Source organism: Pholis gunnellus (genome assembly GCF_910591455.1).
Source record: "Pholis gunnellus genome assembly, chromosome: 21".
NCBI lineage: Eukaryota > Metazoa > Chordata > Actinopteri > Perciformes > Pholidae > Pholis > Pholis gunnellus.
The window spans coordinates 15129442-15142384 of record NC_136548.1 but is presented as its reverse complement, the minus strand read 5'-3'; the positions used below and the strand labels follow the sequence as shown (position 1 = coordinate 15142384).

General features: G+C 45.2%; 2 protein-coding genes across 4 annotated transcripts; one reads left to right on the top strand and one right to left on the bottom strand.

Moving 5' to 3' along the window:
* Nucleotides 1-62: 62 nt before the first annotated feature.
* On the top strand, nt 63-2891 carry LOC306713285 (uncharacterized protein; the record flags this gene model as incomplete). The annotated part of the gene is made up of 5 exons (XM_079182938.1): nt 63-72; nt 847-2070; nt 2232-2342; nt 2558-2674; nt 2762-2891. 5 exons carry the CDS (start codon nt 63-65, stop codon nt 2788-2790), a joined length of 1491 nt encoding a protein of 496 aa, XP_079039064.1. The 3' UTR covers nt 2791-2891.
* Nucleotides 2892-6486: 3595 nt separating this feature from the next.
* Nucleotides 6487-12573, bottom strand: bicral (BICRA like chromatin remodeling complex associated protein). 3 transcript variants are annotated; one of them, XM_079182817.1, is made up of 13 exons: nt 12531-12573; nt 10294-10348; nt 10086-10131; nt 9764-9812; nt 9573-9638; nt 8166-9377; nt 8035-8068; nt 7899-7939; nt 7739-7788; nt 7472-7617; nt 7257-7351; nt 7053-7155; nt 6487-6965 (listed from the first exon to the last, which is right to left on the bottom strand). In XM_079182817.1, exons 3-13 carry the CDS (start codon nt 10124-10126, stop codon nt 6496-6498), a joined length of 2307 nt encoding a protein of 768 aa, XP_079038943.1. In that variant the 5' UTR covers nt 10127-10131; nt 10294-10348; nt 12531-12573; the 3' UTR covers nt 6487-6495. The 3 variants fall into 3 exon arrangements, with proteins under 3 accessions (XP_079038943.1, XP_079038944.1, XP_079038945.1); XM_079182818.1 differs by lacking the exon at nt 12531-12573 and adding an exon at nt 11035-11144; XM_079182819.1 differs by lacking the exon at nt 12531-12573 and having other exon boundaries at nt 10294-10397.
* Nucleotides 12574-12943: the final 370 nt, after the last annotated feature.

Genomic DNA, 12943 nt, shown 5'->3' with positions numbered 1-12943 from the left:
TCTAACTTTTTGGAAAATGCTTCAACCTGATTGACTTGATTTTTTTACAGCCGCGTGCAAAAATGAGCTCTGGTAAGTGTCACAATTAGGGTTTATTTGTCCTTCACGAGCGACACCACGTGCCCTATAACCACAGTTAATATTTCATGTGTTTGTATTATTGTTTGTATTGGGACTCACTGTACTGCTGAGTGATGGAATACAGTAGAATGTGAAGTAGAGTGGGCTCTACTGTCAGTTATTTTCCTTCAATGACAAGGTCAGCCCACGAAGTAAAGAACATATGCACCATGCAATAAATAATAGACACTACGTGTACTTTTAATCAGCTATAAGTCGATATTTATTATTATTTTACAGTATTATAAGTTATGCATACTTAGGTACTGCACTTAAGGACAATATTGAAGTACTTGAATATGTTCTGTTCTAGTATTTATCCTGCAAAATAAGTACATTCATATTTTGGTGCAAATACTTTTGTACTGTTATTTAAGTAAAATTTTGAATGCAAGATTTTTACTTAAGGTCTGAGTATTTCTTCCGATGCCTATGATTAGAAAATTAATAAACTACTATGTTAATAATTTTAGCTTTTGAACCATTTTCTGTTTCCAGCTTCTCAAAAGGTTTTGGTGCTTTTTTTGTGTTGTGTGTAAAACAGTAAACTGAATATCTTTGAGTTTTAGACAAAACAGGCAATTTAAATTAATAACTACTGGCATTTTAGAACGTTTTATGGCCAAAAACAATTGATTCATCAAGAAAATGATCAGCAGATCAATGTAAATGTAAATATTGACCACACTATACTTGTTTTAACCACACTCTCTGTTGCCCCCTCAGAGGTTTGCCCATTCTGCAGGAAAACGTTCAAAAGGTTGAAGAGTCACCTGCCGCATTGCAAAGCAGCAGCGAACTCCAAAACACCTCCAACAAAACACAATGTCACGGTGAATCAGACGTCTCCGTCTTCTCAGCTGCTCGCAGCTTTCAGCGAACTAACGGCAAAGTCCACACAGACGTTGTCGGTAACATCAAGTCCACCAACGAAGAAGAAGTCTGTGGCATCAGCAGCAGCAACACAGTCGTCGTCCCTGGATTCTGTTTCACTTCCACCATCAACCAAGAAGACAAAACGGAAGCCGTCCGAAGTAATCAAGACAGCCGTTGTTCCCTCCTCCGTCACCGTTTCCCTCACCTCCTCCCCATCGCTGCCTCCGTCTCCCTCCATCTCTAAGCCCAAAAAGCACAGTCTCCGTGCTTTGATAGAAGCTGCAAAGTCCGAACAGGTTTCTAAGGGATCACTGGAGGGAACCAGGCCCGCCTCAGGCGACCTGCCTTCAGGTTCAGCTCCATTTGTGGCAGATCCTCCAAGCTCCAGGATCACAGCTGGGACCAGAACTGATCCAGACTCGGTACAATATGGCGCCCTACCCGCCTTTCTGTCCACAGACGCCAAACCCAAAGCTGCCTCCAAAAAGAAGGCGTCAAAGACGAAGAAGGCTGCACAATCCCTTCCCACAACCACAGATACCTCCAGCCCGCTGGACTGCAAAGTCCATGAAAGTAGTGCGAGAGACAACTTCTGGGTGGAGGACGACGGAGAAGCTGTGAATAAGATGTTCTTGAAATCAGGAAGTGGCCACCGGGCCAGGATTACCCTCCGGGATGTTAAAGCCACGTTAGGCCGAGCGAACGCCCCCCGTCAGTTTGGCAGGCCGAGCATCCTGAGCCAGATGGAAACTACTGACGATCTAAGCAGCAAAATCAGTCTGATGTCCAAACAAGCATCCGTAATCCCTCTGCACCAGCCTGAACTAACCTCCCCCGCAGCTCCGCTCCTTCCTGGCCAGCTACCGTCTCAGGTGAGCAGAGCCTCGCCTCGTCTACGCACCGCCGGCGTGAACGACGGGCTGAAGGTGACCGGACTCCTCACGATTTCACCGTCACTCGCTAAGTTCTCCAGCCCTCTTCCGGCAGCGAGGGGGGAGACAATGAGAGCCCCTGATGGGTCGAAGTCGCAGCTCGAGGTCAGGAAACAAAACACTGCTGATAAAGGAACTACAGGTCAGTATTTGATGGTGAAAAACCTCAAAACGTTTCTTTGTACGGACTGAAATGTGTCTTTAGTGCCAGATTCTTAGTCTTGTTTACTTAACACAAAAGAGGATGTGTGTTGAGTGTGTATTTATCCGTCACTGGTTCCTCATGGGTGTTAATAATTATAGGTGCTCTGACACAGCGGAGTCTTGGACAGGTGAGACTGAGGGAGCTGCCCGAGTGGCTGGCCTGCAAAGCCCCCAACCGCCCAAGAGATGTGGTGGGAATGGTGCAAAGAGGTGAACAACACACTCATCTCACACACACACACACGTACAAATATATGTGTAACTCAGGAAACACACCACGAGGCCCAATGTTTGTGTAAGCTAACCGGCTTCTGGCTGTAGCTTCGTATTTAACGGGGCATTTAACGATTCGTCACATTTTTGTATTTAGTCATGTAGGAAGTTTAACGTGTGTGTTTTCCTCCCATCTTCTGCGCTTCCACCAGGCTGGCAGTGGTATTACAAAAGCTATATTGATGTGAAGAAAGGTGGTGTAGGTGGACTGGGCATGTTGTTAGCAGGATATTGTGTGCTCGGCTACATCTGGAGTTACCCTCACATCAGTAAGTGTGTGTATTACTCTCATGTTTGCTCCATGGTGTGAGCTACGGAGATAACTGAGCATGTCTGTGGTTGTTTTTTTTTTCCAGAGCGTGATCGCTGGAGGAAGTACCATTAATGTCAAGGGAAGATGTCCGGACAAGCGTGACTGTGTATGAGGAAACAGCAGCTGTGACAGAGGCAGGCTTCAGCCCTTAAAGGCGTCTATTCTGTTCGTACAATATATAATGAATCCAAACATTTCCACAGGATTTATGTTGATACTTGTCAACATGGTAGCTCTCCCTGTCAGACCCCCTCTTGTTTTCTTCTACAACCTCAATATGAAGCTGCAGCTAGCAGCTGGTTAGCTTAGCATAAAGACTGGAAACAGCTAGCCTTGCTCTGTTAAATTGTAACAAAATCCATCTACCAGCATGTTTTTTTTAAGCACTTTATCTCTTATTTGTTTATTCCATACAAAAAGTAGGCTTTTAGACTAGCTTGTTTTCCGTCTTTATGCTAAGCTAAGCTAGGCTGTAGCTTTATACTATGGACAGATATGAGAGTATGGTATCTATCATCTTATTTATCTCTTCACCAGAAAGTGAATAAGAGCATTTCCCACAATGTTGAACTATTCCTTTAACAACTGGAAGAGTTTCACTCTCGACTGGTTTGCACCTGCAGAGGACATCTGTGGACACTACACTGTGGCTTGTACAAATGAGCTTTTTATTATTATTTATTCACTTATCTATGTTTATGTCAGATGTTAACCTAGTTAGCTTTGTATCTAATTTCAGTTTGAGAAGGGAAAATGTCCAGAACAGAACAGAACTAGTTTCTATTGGGCTCATCAGTGGCCCGCTATGTGATTCCCCTCTGGGCTCCACTAGGTGTCACTGTTGTTTTACCAAAACTAAATGGGCTGTGCAGGCAGTCAAACGCTTGCTATGCAGAGTTTTCTTAGCCCCTTTGTGCAGAGGCTTTGGTGCCGGGGTCGATGAGAGGATTAAAAGGGAACCAAGAGATGTTTTAACTTGATTAAAAGCTTTACTCTGGCAGCCCAGATGTAGAGGAACATGAAAATCTAAATATCCTAACGTCAGTATCCGTCAGAAGATCCTATCTGTGTAGCAGAGGGTTTCAAATCTGTTTTTCTTTTAGCGAATGCTTCCCCTGTCACATGATGTTATTGTGCATGCTCAGTCCGTCGGTGCCAGTAAGTGAACACTCGCAGAATAGTAATGGAGGGACGCTGAAGGAGGTTCTCGTCTGGACTGGACCAGTTTATCGTATTCAAAATGAATTTATTGTTGACTCTCCTTGCTGCTGTAGTGAACACACATTAGCTACAAATGAAGAAATGACATTTTTTTTTTTTGTAACAGGTTTTCTTGATGCCTCTTCTTAGTCAACACAATAAAAAATAATTTCCATTTCCTTGTTTTTTTTTACATTCTTTTTTTTTTTTTTCTCCATACAAAAATTATAAATATTTTGTGTTTCACTTTTCATTTTTATACAAAACAACAAACTACACAAATCAAGAGTGAAAATGGAGGCAGAAAAAACATTTCTGAACTGAAGACGGGGGAAAAAAAGCACAGTATGTTCCTGCCCTCACTGCTGATATGCATCCGGACAACACGACGCGTCCCCAGCACTCAACACGTCCCTACTTTGTGCAACTCCTAAACTGACTTTCTCGTGGATTTAAGTGCTATAGAGGCACAACGTCTTGCAGCAACAACTTGAAAGGAGCAAATAAAAGAACTCTCATGACCCTTACATGTCAAGAGTGTACTGGTAGATATAAGAGGCCTAGATGGGTTGAGACAGAGATACAGGCGGGCTGCGATGGCCACTGGCATTAAAAGAAAAGAAAAGACAAGATGTGTTCTCCATCACCCCATGTGAAAGGCCTTCAGTCTGCTCCTCTCGCCTAATGGCGAGCATATTTCACAGACATGATTGTAGGAGGAAGGTGACACGATCCAGAATCAACCAGAGCATTGAACACATGTATCCTAAGCTTTGGTCCTGTGCTGGTTTTGGCAAAAAAAACGCACTTTCTTGCTTAAAACCAGAGTGCAGATTTCTGTAGATTTGCAAAAAGGCCCCACAAGGAACCGAATTACATGTCCAATATTTCAGATTAATTCTTTATGATGACATATCACAGTAAGTTAAGTTTGTGCTATTAAAACTAAATGAAAACTCTTCACAGTGGGAGCTTTCGGGGCACAGCTTCAGAGGAGACGGAGCTGTTTTAACCAGCGCAAAGACTTGAGATCCAAAGATCTGACGGTGATTCTGGACGAGGCCACGCTCTCTCCTAGTTTGAGTTTTGGTTGCGCTGCTGAGTGGGAAGAGAAAGAGAGAGAGAGAGAGAGAGAGGGAGGGAGAAATGTGGGAAACACTTGAAAAGAAACAGAAGGAAAGTAAGAAAAACATCCCGGGGGGGACTGAGCGAACTCTTGGGAATGAAGTCAGAAGTTTGGCAACCAAACAACAGGACGAGATGGGAACACAGTCACAGCCCAGTGTGTGTGTGTGTGTGTGTGTGCAGTCTAACACACACACACACACACATATCGACATGTCACGGTAGCAGAAGCGTAGATAGCTGGATATGATCGATATGCAGAAGGCAGACCAACGTACCTACAATCAATCACAATGTTGTCTTATTCACAAAGCCGGGGAACACAACAAACAAAATCAGTCATCTTTTTTAATGTCATTTCTAAAAAATAAAAAATGAGGAAATAAAAAAAATTCTAAAAAAGTAAAACATATTGGAACATAACTTCCTCAATCTGAGGACTAAGCTCCCCTTGACACAAACACGGTGAAATGATAGAAAGTGGTTGAGTTCGAGTATCTGTCCTGTGTCTGTGTCGGGGCTCGCATACCTTTAAGGTACAAAAGAAAAAATGCCAAAGAAAATGTGACTTGAGCACAAGAAAAAAAGCATTGCTGAGTACAGTAACACTACTATATATACGTCTGGGCTACTAGTTTGACGGGTCGCTAGTGTGATTAAGAGGTCCTCCTTGTTGCAGGCGGCTGAAAGCAGGCAAATAGATTTTTGGTTCTGTTCCAAATATTCACATTGTGTTTAGCCTCGCGCACACCGGGGACCAACGAGAGCCACGTATTCATATAGTTCCTGAAATAAGCAACAGTACGTTTAGTGCAATTCGTCTATGTGAATGTGTCTCCAACTGAGCTGACCTTAAAGGAAATCTACACCTCCGAACCATGAGTCTACGTAACATGTACTAAAGCATGTGTGTGTGTGTGTGTGTGTGTGTGTGTGTGCATGTTTGTAATGCAGGAAGGAACCGAGTCGATGGATACTGTTGAATAAAGCTCCTTCATGTAAACACTTCAAAATAAAAACCTAAAGTTAGGCACAGATTTGTCGTTTTTGTCCCATCCTCCTCGTCCCTGTTTTGAAGAGAGGGACTCTTATATTCAAGCTATTGAAAATTGCAAACCCTTCCCCTTTAAAATGATGTTAAAGTAAACAAAAACAAGAAGTTATTCCATCTGTGAGCACATCGCAGTGCACACATTCCAGGATCTGTATAGGTAATCTTGAGCGGCTGCATTCGCCTGGAGTCTCTTGACTCCTACTTCATACCTAAAATAAAAAACTGAATACATGCTACATGGCCAGAGATGGTGTCACAAAAATAATAGACCTGAAGGAAGAGTCAACCTCTCTTCACACAGGGAATGGGGGGGGAATACAACAAATATTACGACGGGGGAGTTTGACAAAAACAAAACGTTCACACAAAAGAAGTCAAAACGAGGGATGATATCAGTCTTAACATTCCAAGATGCTGTTGACTGCCGCCTCTAGAGCAGAGTCTGTGTCCCCGTGAGGGGGTGAGGTGAGCTGAGCGGGGTACTGGGGCTGGATCGGGTGGTGAGACACCTGGTGGTTGGTCTGTCCTCTTGCTGCGAAGGGTGAGGGGTTACCTTGGGGGTGACTGTTGGCAGCGAGGGGGCTGTTGTTGCTGGCGCCGCTGGGCCCGTAGTGTTGCTGGGATCTCTTTAGTTCCAGGACGCTCTTGTTTTCTAAGAGCGGAGGGTGGAGTCTTTCTGCGGCACCTGGTCCTACAGCTCCACCCCCTCCCGGGTCTCCATACCCGGGCTGGGAGTCTGTCCTGTACGCCGGCTCCGCAGAGCCTCTGTCCGACTGATTCCAGCTACAGCTGGACGACGACGGAGAGGGGGCGGGATCTTGGGAAAGTTTGGATTTCATCCCGCAGCAGAAGTCTTCGAAGAAGGTGTCTGTAGAACAGAAGAAGAGAGGAAGAGTTAAATAGAACCTCTCTGTGGGAAAAACATCTGCTTTATTGTTGCTTTGTCTTCTTTTACCTGGATCCACTAGTATCATGCGTTTGTCTTGTGTCAGGTTGCTGCGCTCCTCTTGGTTGAAGGTCCTGTCAATCATCACCATTTCTGATGACGGACTGGAGCGCTGCGGGGCAGGGAGAGGGAACCCGTTAGCCCTTTGGCATGTGATAACATGAAACACCTGTGTGCTCCAGTATTTGCTCATGTGTCTGTGTGTGTGTCTACCTCAGCTTCCACCATTAGCAGCCGTCTGTATTTGTTCACCATGGCATGAGTCCTCATCAGCACTTGGGTTGCAACCACCTCAAATTCATCATCCACTGTCACAAAAAAACAACTATTTAGATGCACTTAAATTCTGCAAATACATGCATAACCGCGCTAACCCTCCGGGCTTTAGTTTCCTGCAGATTTACGGGTGAAGCTATTAAACTCTGTACCCTGTGAGAACTCCTCCTGGCTGGGTGGAGTCCCCTGGAACACGTGGTACGGGAGGAGTCTCTGCAGCGCGTCGTCGATTGAATTGAATCGACGCTGATCGAGGGTCTCAACTCCGGCATGATCCTTCCTCAACTGTAGTAAAATCCTGTAGAGATGACAGGAAAAAGACAAGCTCCTTCAATGGCTGGATGACGAGCTCATAAAACAACATTTGATGGATGCAAAAAAAGCTAAATAATACATAGAAAGTTTTAAAAAAAACTCACATTTCTCCTCTTGTAAGTGGCGGAAGGGCAGGTCTCTTCTGAGCACTGACCTATGAAGAGAAAATGTACATAATAAAGCCATCAATATCGTCCCTATCAGCATATATATATATACACCATATACATGAGTGAAAAACAAATAGGGTGCAGGATGGTTTACCTGAGAGTTGAGCTTTGAATCTTGAGTCATGTTTGTCATGGCTAGAAGACATCAAACAAACAAGTCAGCCTCATTAAGTGCTGCAGACGACATTTAAATACATCATACGTTGTCAAATATGATCGGCCTTTAATACCATGTATGCTGCTGACGGCAGGAGATGAAGAATTCTGAAAAAGTGAAAGAAATGAAAGTGATGTCAGTCAGATCGAACGTTTTCAGGGAAGAGAATACAAGTGAAAGACCACCGGGGACGTTGGGTTATACCTGTCTGTAGTCTTGCTCCTGCGTCACAGTACCAGCTAAAGGGGACAGGGAAGTGCAATTCTGAGTTTGAGTCACTAGGAGGCGCTGAACGGGGCTAGCCGACACTTGGCCTTGACCGCCGATCCCCGGCGTCGCTGGGCCCACCAGAGTCAGGCGGCCAGCAGCGCACGACGTCTGAACGGGGCCGGGGTTCGCACAAGAAACTCCGGTCCACGTTTGAGCGACAGCCCCTCCTCCGGCCTGACTCCTGCTGACTACTCCCTGATTCAAAATGAGCTGGCCTCCCTGCGGCGTGGCGAAGTTCTGCCCTGCAACGAGCTGCACCGCGTTCTGACCAGTGATCAGGGCGTTGGGGTCAGCGGGGCCGTTGTGGAGCAAGAACTGTCCCGGTGGAATATTTGTCTGGGCGTGTGCTTGTTGCTGCTCGACTATGGAGCCGTTGGCTGTGTACTGCCCCCCGGAGGAAGCGGTGTTAGCGTTAACTACATTAGCCATGGTGGTGGGAGTGGGCTGGAGACCGAGGCTGTAGACAGTCTGAGCCCCGGGATGGAGGGGTTTGGGCTGGATAGGTCTGACGAGAGTCTGGGTCCCTCCCGGGCCTCTCTGGATGATGATGTTTTGAAGGGGGATGTTTTTGAAAGGTAAGCCCACTTGGCCGAGCTGCCCTTGGGTCGGCGCAAACACTTGCCCCCCTGTTGCGGCTACAGGCGCCCCCGGCCTCAGCACAAGCTGAGGGGGTCTCTCCAAGCTGCTCAGAGTCATCACACCAGCACCCGCCCCGAAGGACCCCAACACCTGGATGTGCTGGGCGGAGCCGTTGGGCAGCTGGGAGACCCCTTGCAGGAACTGGCCCGTGGGGAACGCAGCTGTCGCAGTGGTTACCACACCCACACCCCCCCCATAGCCCCCAGAGACCAGCTGGGAGGGGAAGGGGACGGGAGCCTGCACCAGAGTGGGAGCGGGCTGGGAGTCCAGCAAGGCCTCCTGGGCCAATGTCTGCTCCGTGATGTCGGCCTCCATGAGAGACTTCTGTAGGATGTCAAAGGGCTGGTCCTCTCCCCCGAGATCCACCCCTCCGGGGGACTCCCCGGACCCCAAATCATCCTCGATAAATGAAAGGCTGCTGGAGAGCTGGAGGCCGGCCCCTGTTGAATCGTCGCCGAATTCACCCATTGTAGAAGAGCCATCCTTGAGGCCAGAGTTTGAGCCGACCTGAATGAGGCATTTAGAGGAAATGAGCAGGAAGTGGGAAACTGTTTGCATGTGCACTGCATATATATGATAGGTCTCTTTATAACCTGCACAAAAGAAGCAAACTATCCCCTAAACTTTGTATAATATCATTTGCATCATGTACTTTGTGTGTAAAGTGTGTTGTCGGATCAAAGTAAGCACAGGAACACTCACCGTGTCACTAGAAAAGAAGGATGCATCCGACCCAAAAGCTGCGTTATTCACATCGTCCTCCTCAATCTGCAGAGAAACAAAACAGAGTTTTAGCAGAGAATCAGCAGATTCTTAACGCATTGAAGTGAAGTAACTACTCAGACAAACTTGGCAGAGAATGACTGTGAATACACTCTGAAAGAGTCACTCACAGACTTGCTGTTGCTGCCATGGAGATAGTCATTCAACGCATCCACGTCTCTGAAAAGAGGTAAAGAAGAGATTTTAACATAACATGAATGTCTTTTCACTTGTGTGTGAGTTGAAAACTGGTCCACCTCTCTAGTGAATGGGACAAAATATATATATATATAATGAAAAGTTCACAGGTTCTCATGGCTTTCATTTGAAAGAGGAACTGTGGTAAAATAATATGTGGCAACACAAGAGTTGCTGGTTGAAGACAAATGTAGGTGCATGCATTCATAAAGTGATATGTCTATAATGTAAAGAAAGTTTTATAGTTATTTTTACCCTAAAATATCCAGAAGATGACGATCATCCTCATCATCCATGACACCTGAAAGAGTATTGGGGGGGGGCAGAATTCAGCAGGTGAGGAGATGGCTGCTGTGGTTCATTGGCTTCATTAATCATGACAATAAACCTCAATGAATCACTTGTTTTTATTCTGTAAAAGCTGTATTATTAGTAGTAGTAGTAGTCAGGACGTCTCACTCACAGATTTTCCAGCAGGAAGCATGGGTTCAGTCATTTAACACCCTTTGTTTCCTGGGCTGCAGGGTGAGAAACTGCATTTAGTAATATTACATTATTAAAAGTGCGTGACAGGCAGGGGTGTGTGGGAGTGTTTAGGATGTGAGATAAAGAAAGAGATGGGTGTGTGGAGAGGAAGAAGGGGGACAGATACAGTGTGCTATTCAGTGCTGTGGGAGATCTGTATGTAAGTGAAGGGCAGGATGGCCTTCATCCCCTCCTACAGACAAACTCCCACCCATTACACTCCTCTGCTGTCACACATTGGTTGTCTACACAGACTGAAAATGGCCATTAGAGTGTAAATAACTCCACCCTGCTCCATTTGTGCCACGGTTTGTTTGAGTTTCTACATTGAACGAGGTGTTGGCTTTATGTTGTGTCAGCCAGCAAAGGTATGCAGCTACATTGGTGCTACATTATACAAAGAGGGGACAAAACCCACTCATTTGATCCAGCAGAGAAATGGGGTAACGAGTGTTTGGATGTCTGTCCAATTATTTGTGTCTGTTTTAATGTAATTTGTTGTTTAAGCAATGTGGAGAACACAGGGGATGCATATCAATTCCTGTAGTCATTAATCCAGCATTTAAATAAATGGTGTTTGATTCGTAGGTTCTGTTGTACTTTGAAGAAGTCGTGGGGAAACGCAGGCTGTGTTCCTCAGTAAAACATTACAGCTGCAAAGCTACAAAATGGCTGTTACCCTGCCATAGGCTGTCTTTACACCAGAGCCACGTTCAGCGTCCATCTTTGGTTTCAGGGAGAACAAAGAACGACATGGCTTCAGAGCAAAATAGGCTCTGAAAACTAACAACACAACGATTTAAATGTGCCAAGAAACCTGCCAAACGGTCGTTCTATTACATAATATTGTCGTTTATTTAATAGCCACACTAAATGGACTTCCTTTTCTCGTAAAATGGGATGATTATGCTACCAAAGGCAGAGAGGCTCTTTAGTACAGCAATCATTAGAAACAATGCAACGAAATGTGAGAGAAAGCAATGTCGACCTTTCCAAACAAAGAACGGAAACCAAACGATTAACAGTTACATTTTATTTCACTCAAAAAAGCTACGTATGTAAGCTATGCTATATGTGTGGACTGTTTATGTAAAATACGACTAATAGTCGTTTCTGTCAATAATCCAACGGTCATTCCAACAAGTTACGAACGTTACTCAAATTCAACCGTTGGCTAGATTTTTATAAAGACGACAGAGCTTAAGTGCCTATGCTGACAGAAAAAAATGGCGTTTAAAGTAGCTCAACAACACTGGATTTGAAGATGTTTCGCCTATTTGTGTTCGGGGTTGTCAGAATTCAGACATCCTTCCCGTTCAATTTTAACAGTTTGTTTAAGTTTTAGCTCAAAATCCGCCCTAGCATGCGTGCTTCGACGCAGACCAAGCTACGGTTAGTCTCCGCCGTAGTCCCGCTACTGGTGCCGTTTGGTTTAAGTAAACCAGCTAATGTACAGCTCCTTAGTTTTAATATCCCAAAATAGACTGAAACGACAGTATGATAATCGCATTGAAGCAGCACAAAACCGCCCGGCTGGTCGCCGCTGACGTGCTCTTTCTTTCTCTGTTGGGGAGGCTTTCATTTGTCCTCCATGCGGCTCAACTGCCAGCATGAAAAAACGTCACATTTAGTACATCGATACGACGGAACCGGACGCGTTTCAATCGGAGGATTCTGTCGCAGCTCCGTGTTTCTGGTCGGGTAGCTCCACGAAACCTGCACGCTCCGCAACTATTTTGTTTTTACCGATAAACAACCGGCCTGTTCTGGTTAGCTAGCCGCGGTGTCGACGACGCCTATTTTGGAAAACGTCGGGTGGATTTCATCGAAAGTGCCAGAGGACTAAACCCGTGTCGAGCCATACATAGTTATCCCGATTAGCACAACATAAAGACGACTCAAAGAGGCAAACCCTTTACTCCTGTCTCACTCCTCTTGAAACCCAATATCTCCATTTGGCAACTTTTAATTTGCTCCCCCCCTCCTTCTCCTCCTCCTCCTTCTCCCTCTCCCACTCATATATTTTTTCTCACTGTCCCTGTTCTGTCTCGGATAGATTTTTCTCTCCGCTCAAAACTCTCTTCCCTCCCTGAAGGAAGGGAGGAAGGAGGTTGTGTGTGTTTTTTCCTTGAAATTTTTATCACAAAATTATAATACACTCAAAGGGAAACTCACCGTCATGAAAAAGCAGTGCCTTGTCAACGGGGTTTCCTCGCCATCACCGCACGGGTTGTTGGGGTAGTGCACAGAACAAGGCGACCCAAATCATCGGTCCACAGCGGTAGCATCCGAGTCGCTAAATATTAATAAGTGTTATAAAAACAAACAAGTCACAGTTAAACGCATATTTTTTTGTGTTAATTTCGTTCATAATAATATGTTTCTCTGCCCTAATGAATAGCAGATAAATGATATTAGACCTAATCATTATCAACGGTAGAGGGCGGGCCTCTGGTGTATGCCACACCTTGACGTTTCCTCAGGTATGATTATAGTTACTGTATTTAGTTACCTACTGATCCACATATATTATACTCAGACATAATTAAAAGTTAATGCATCCCACTCACATTAGCATACTTTTTAAA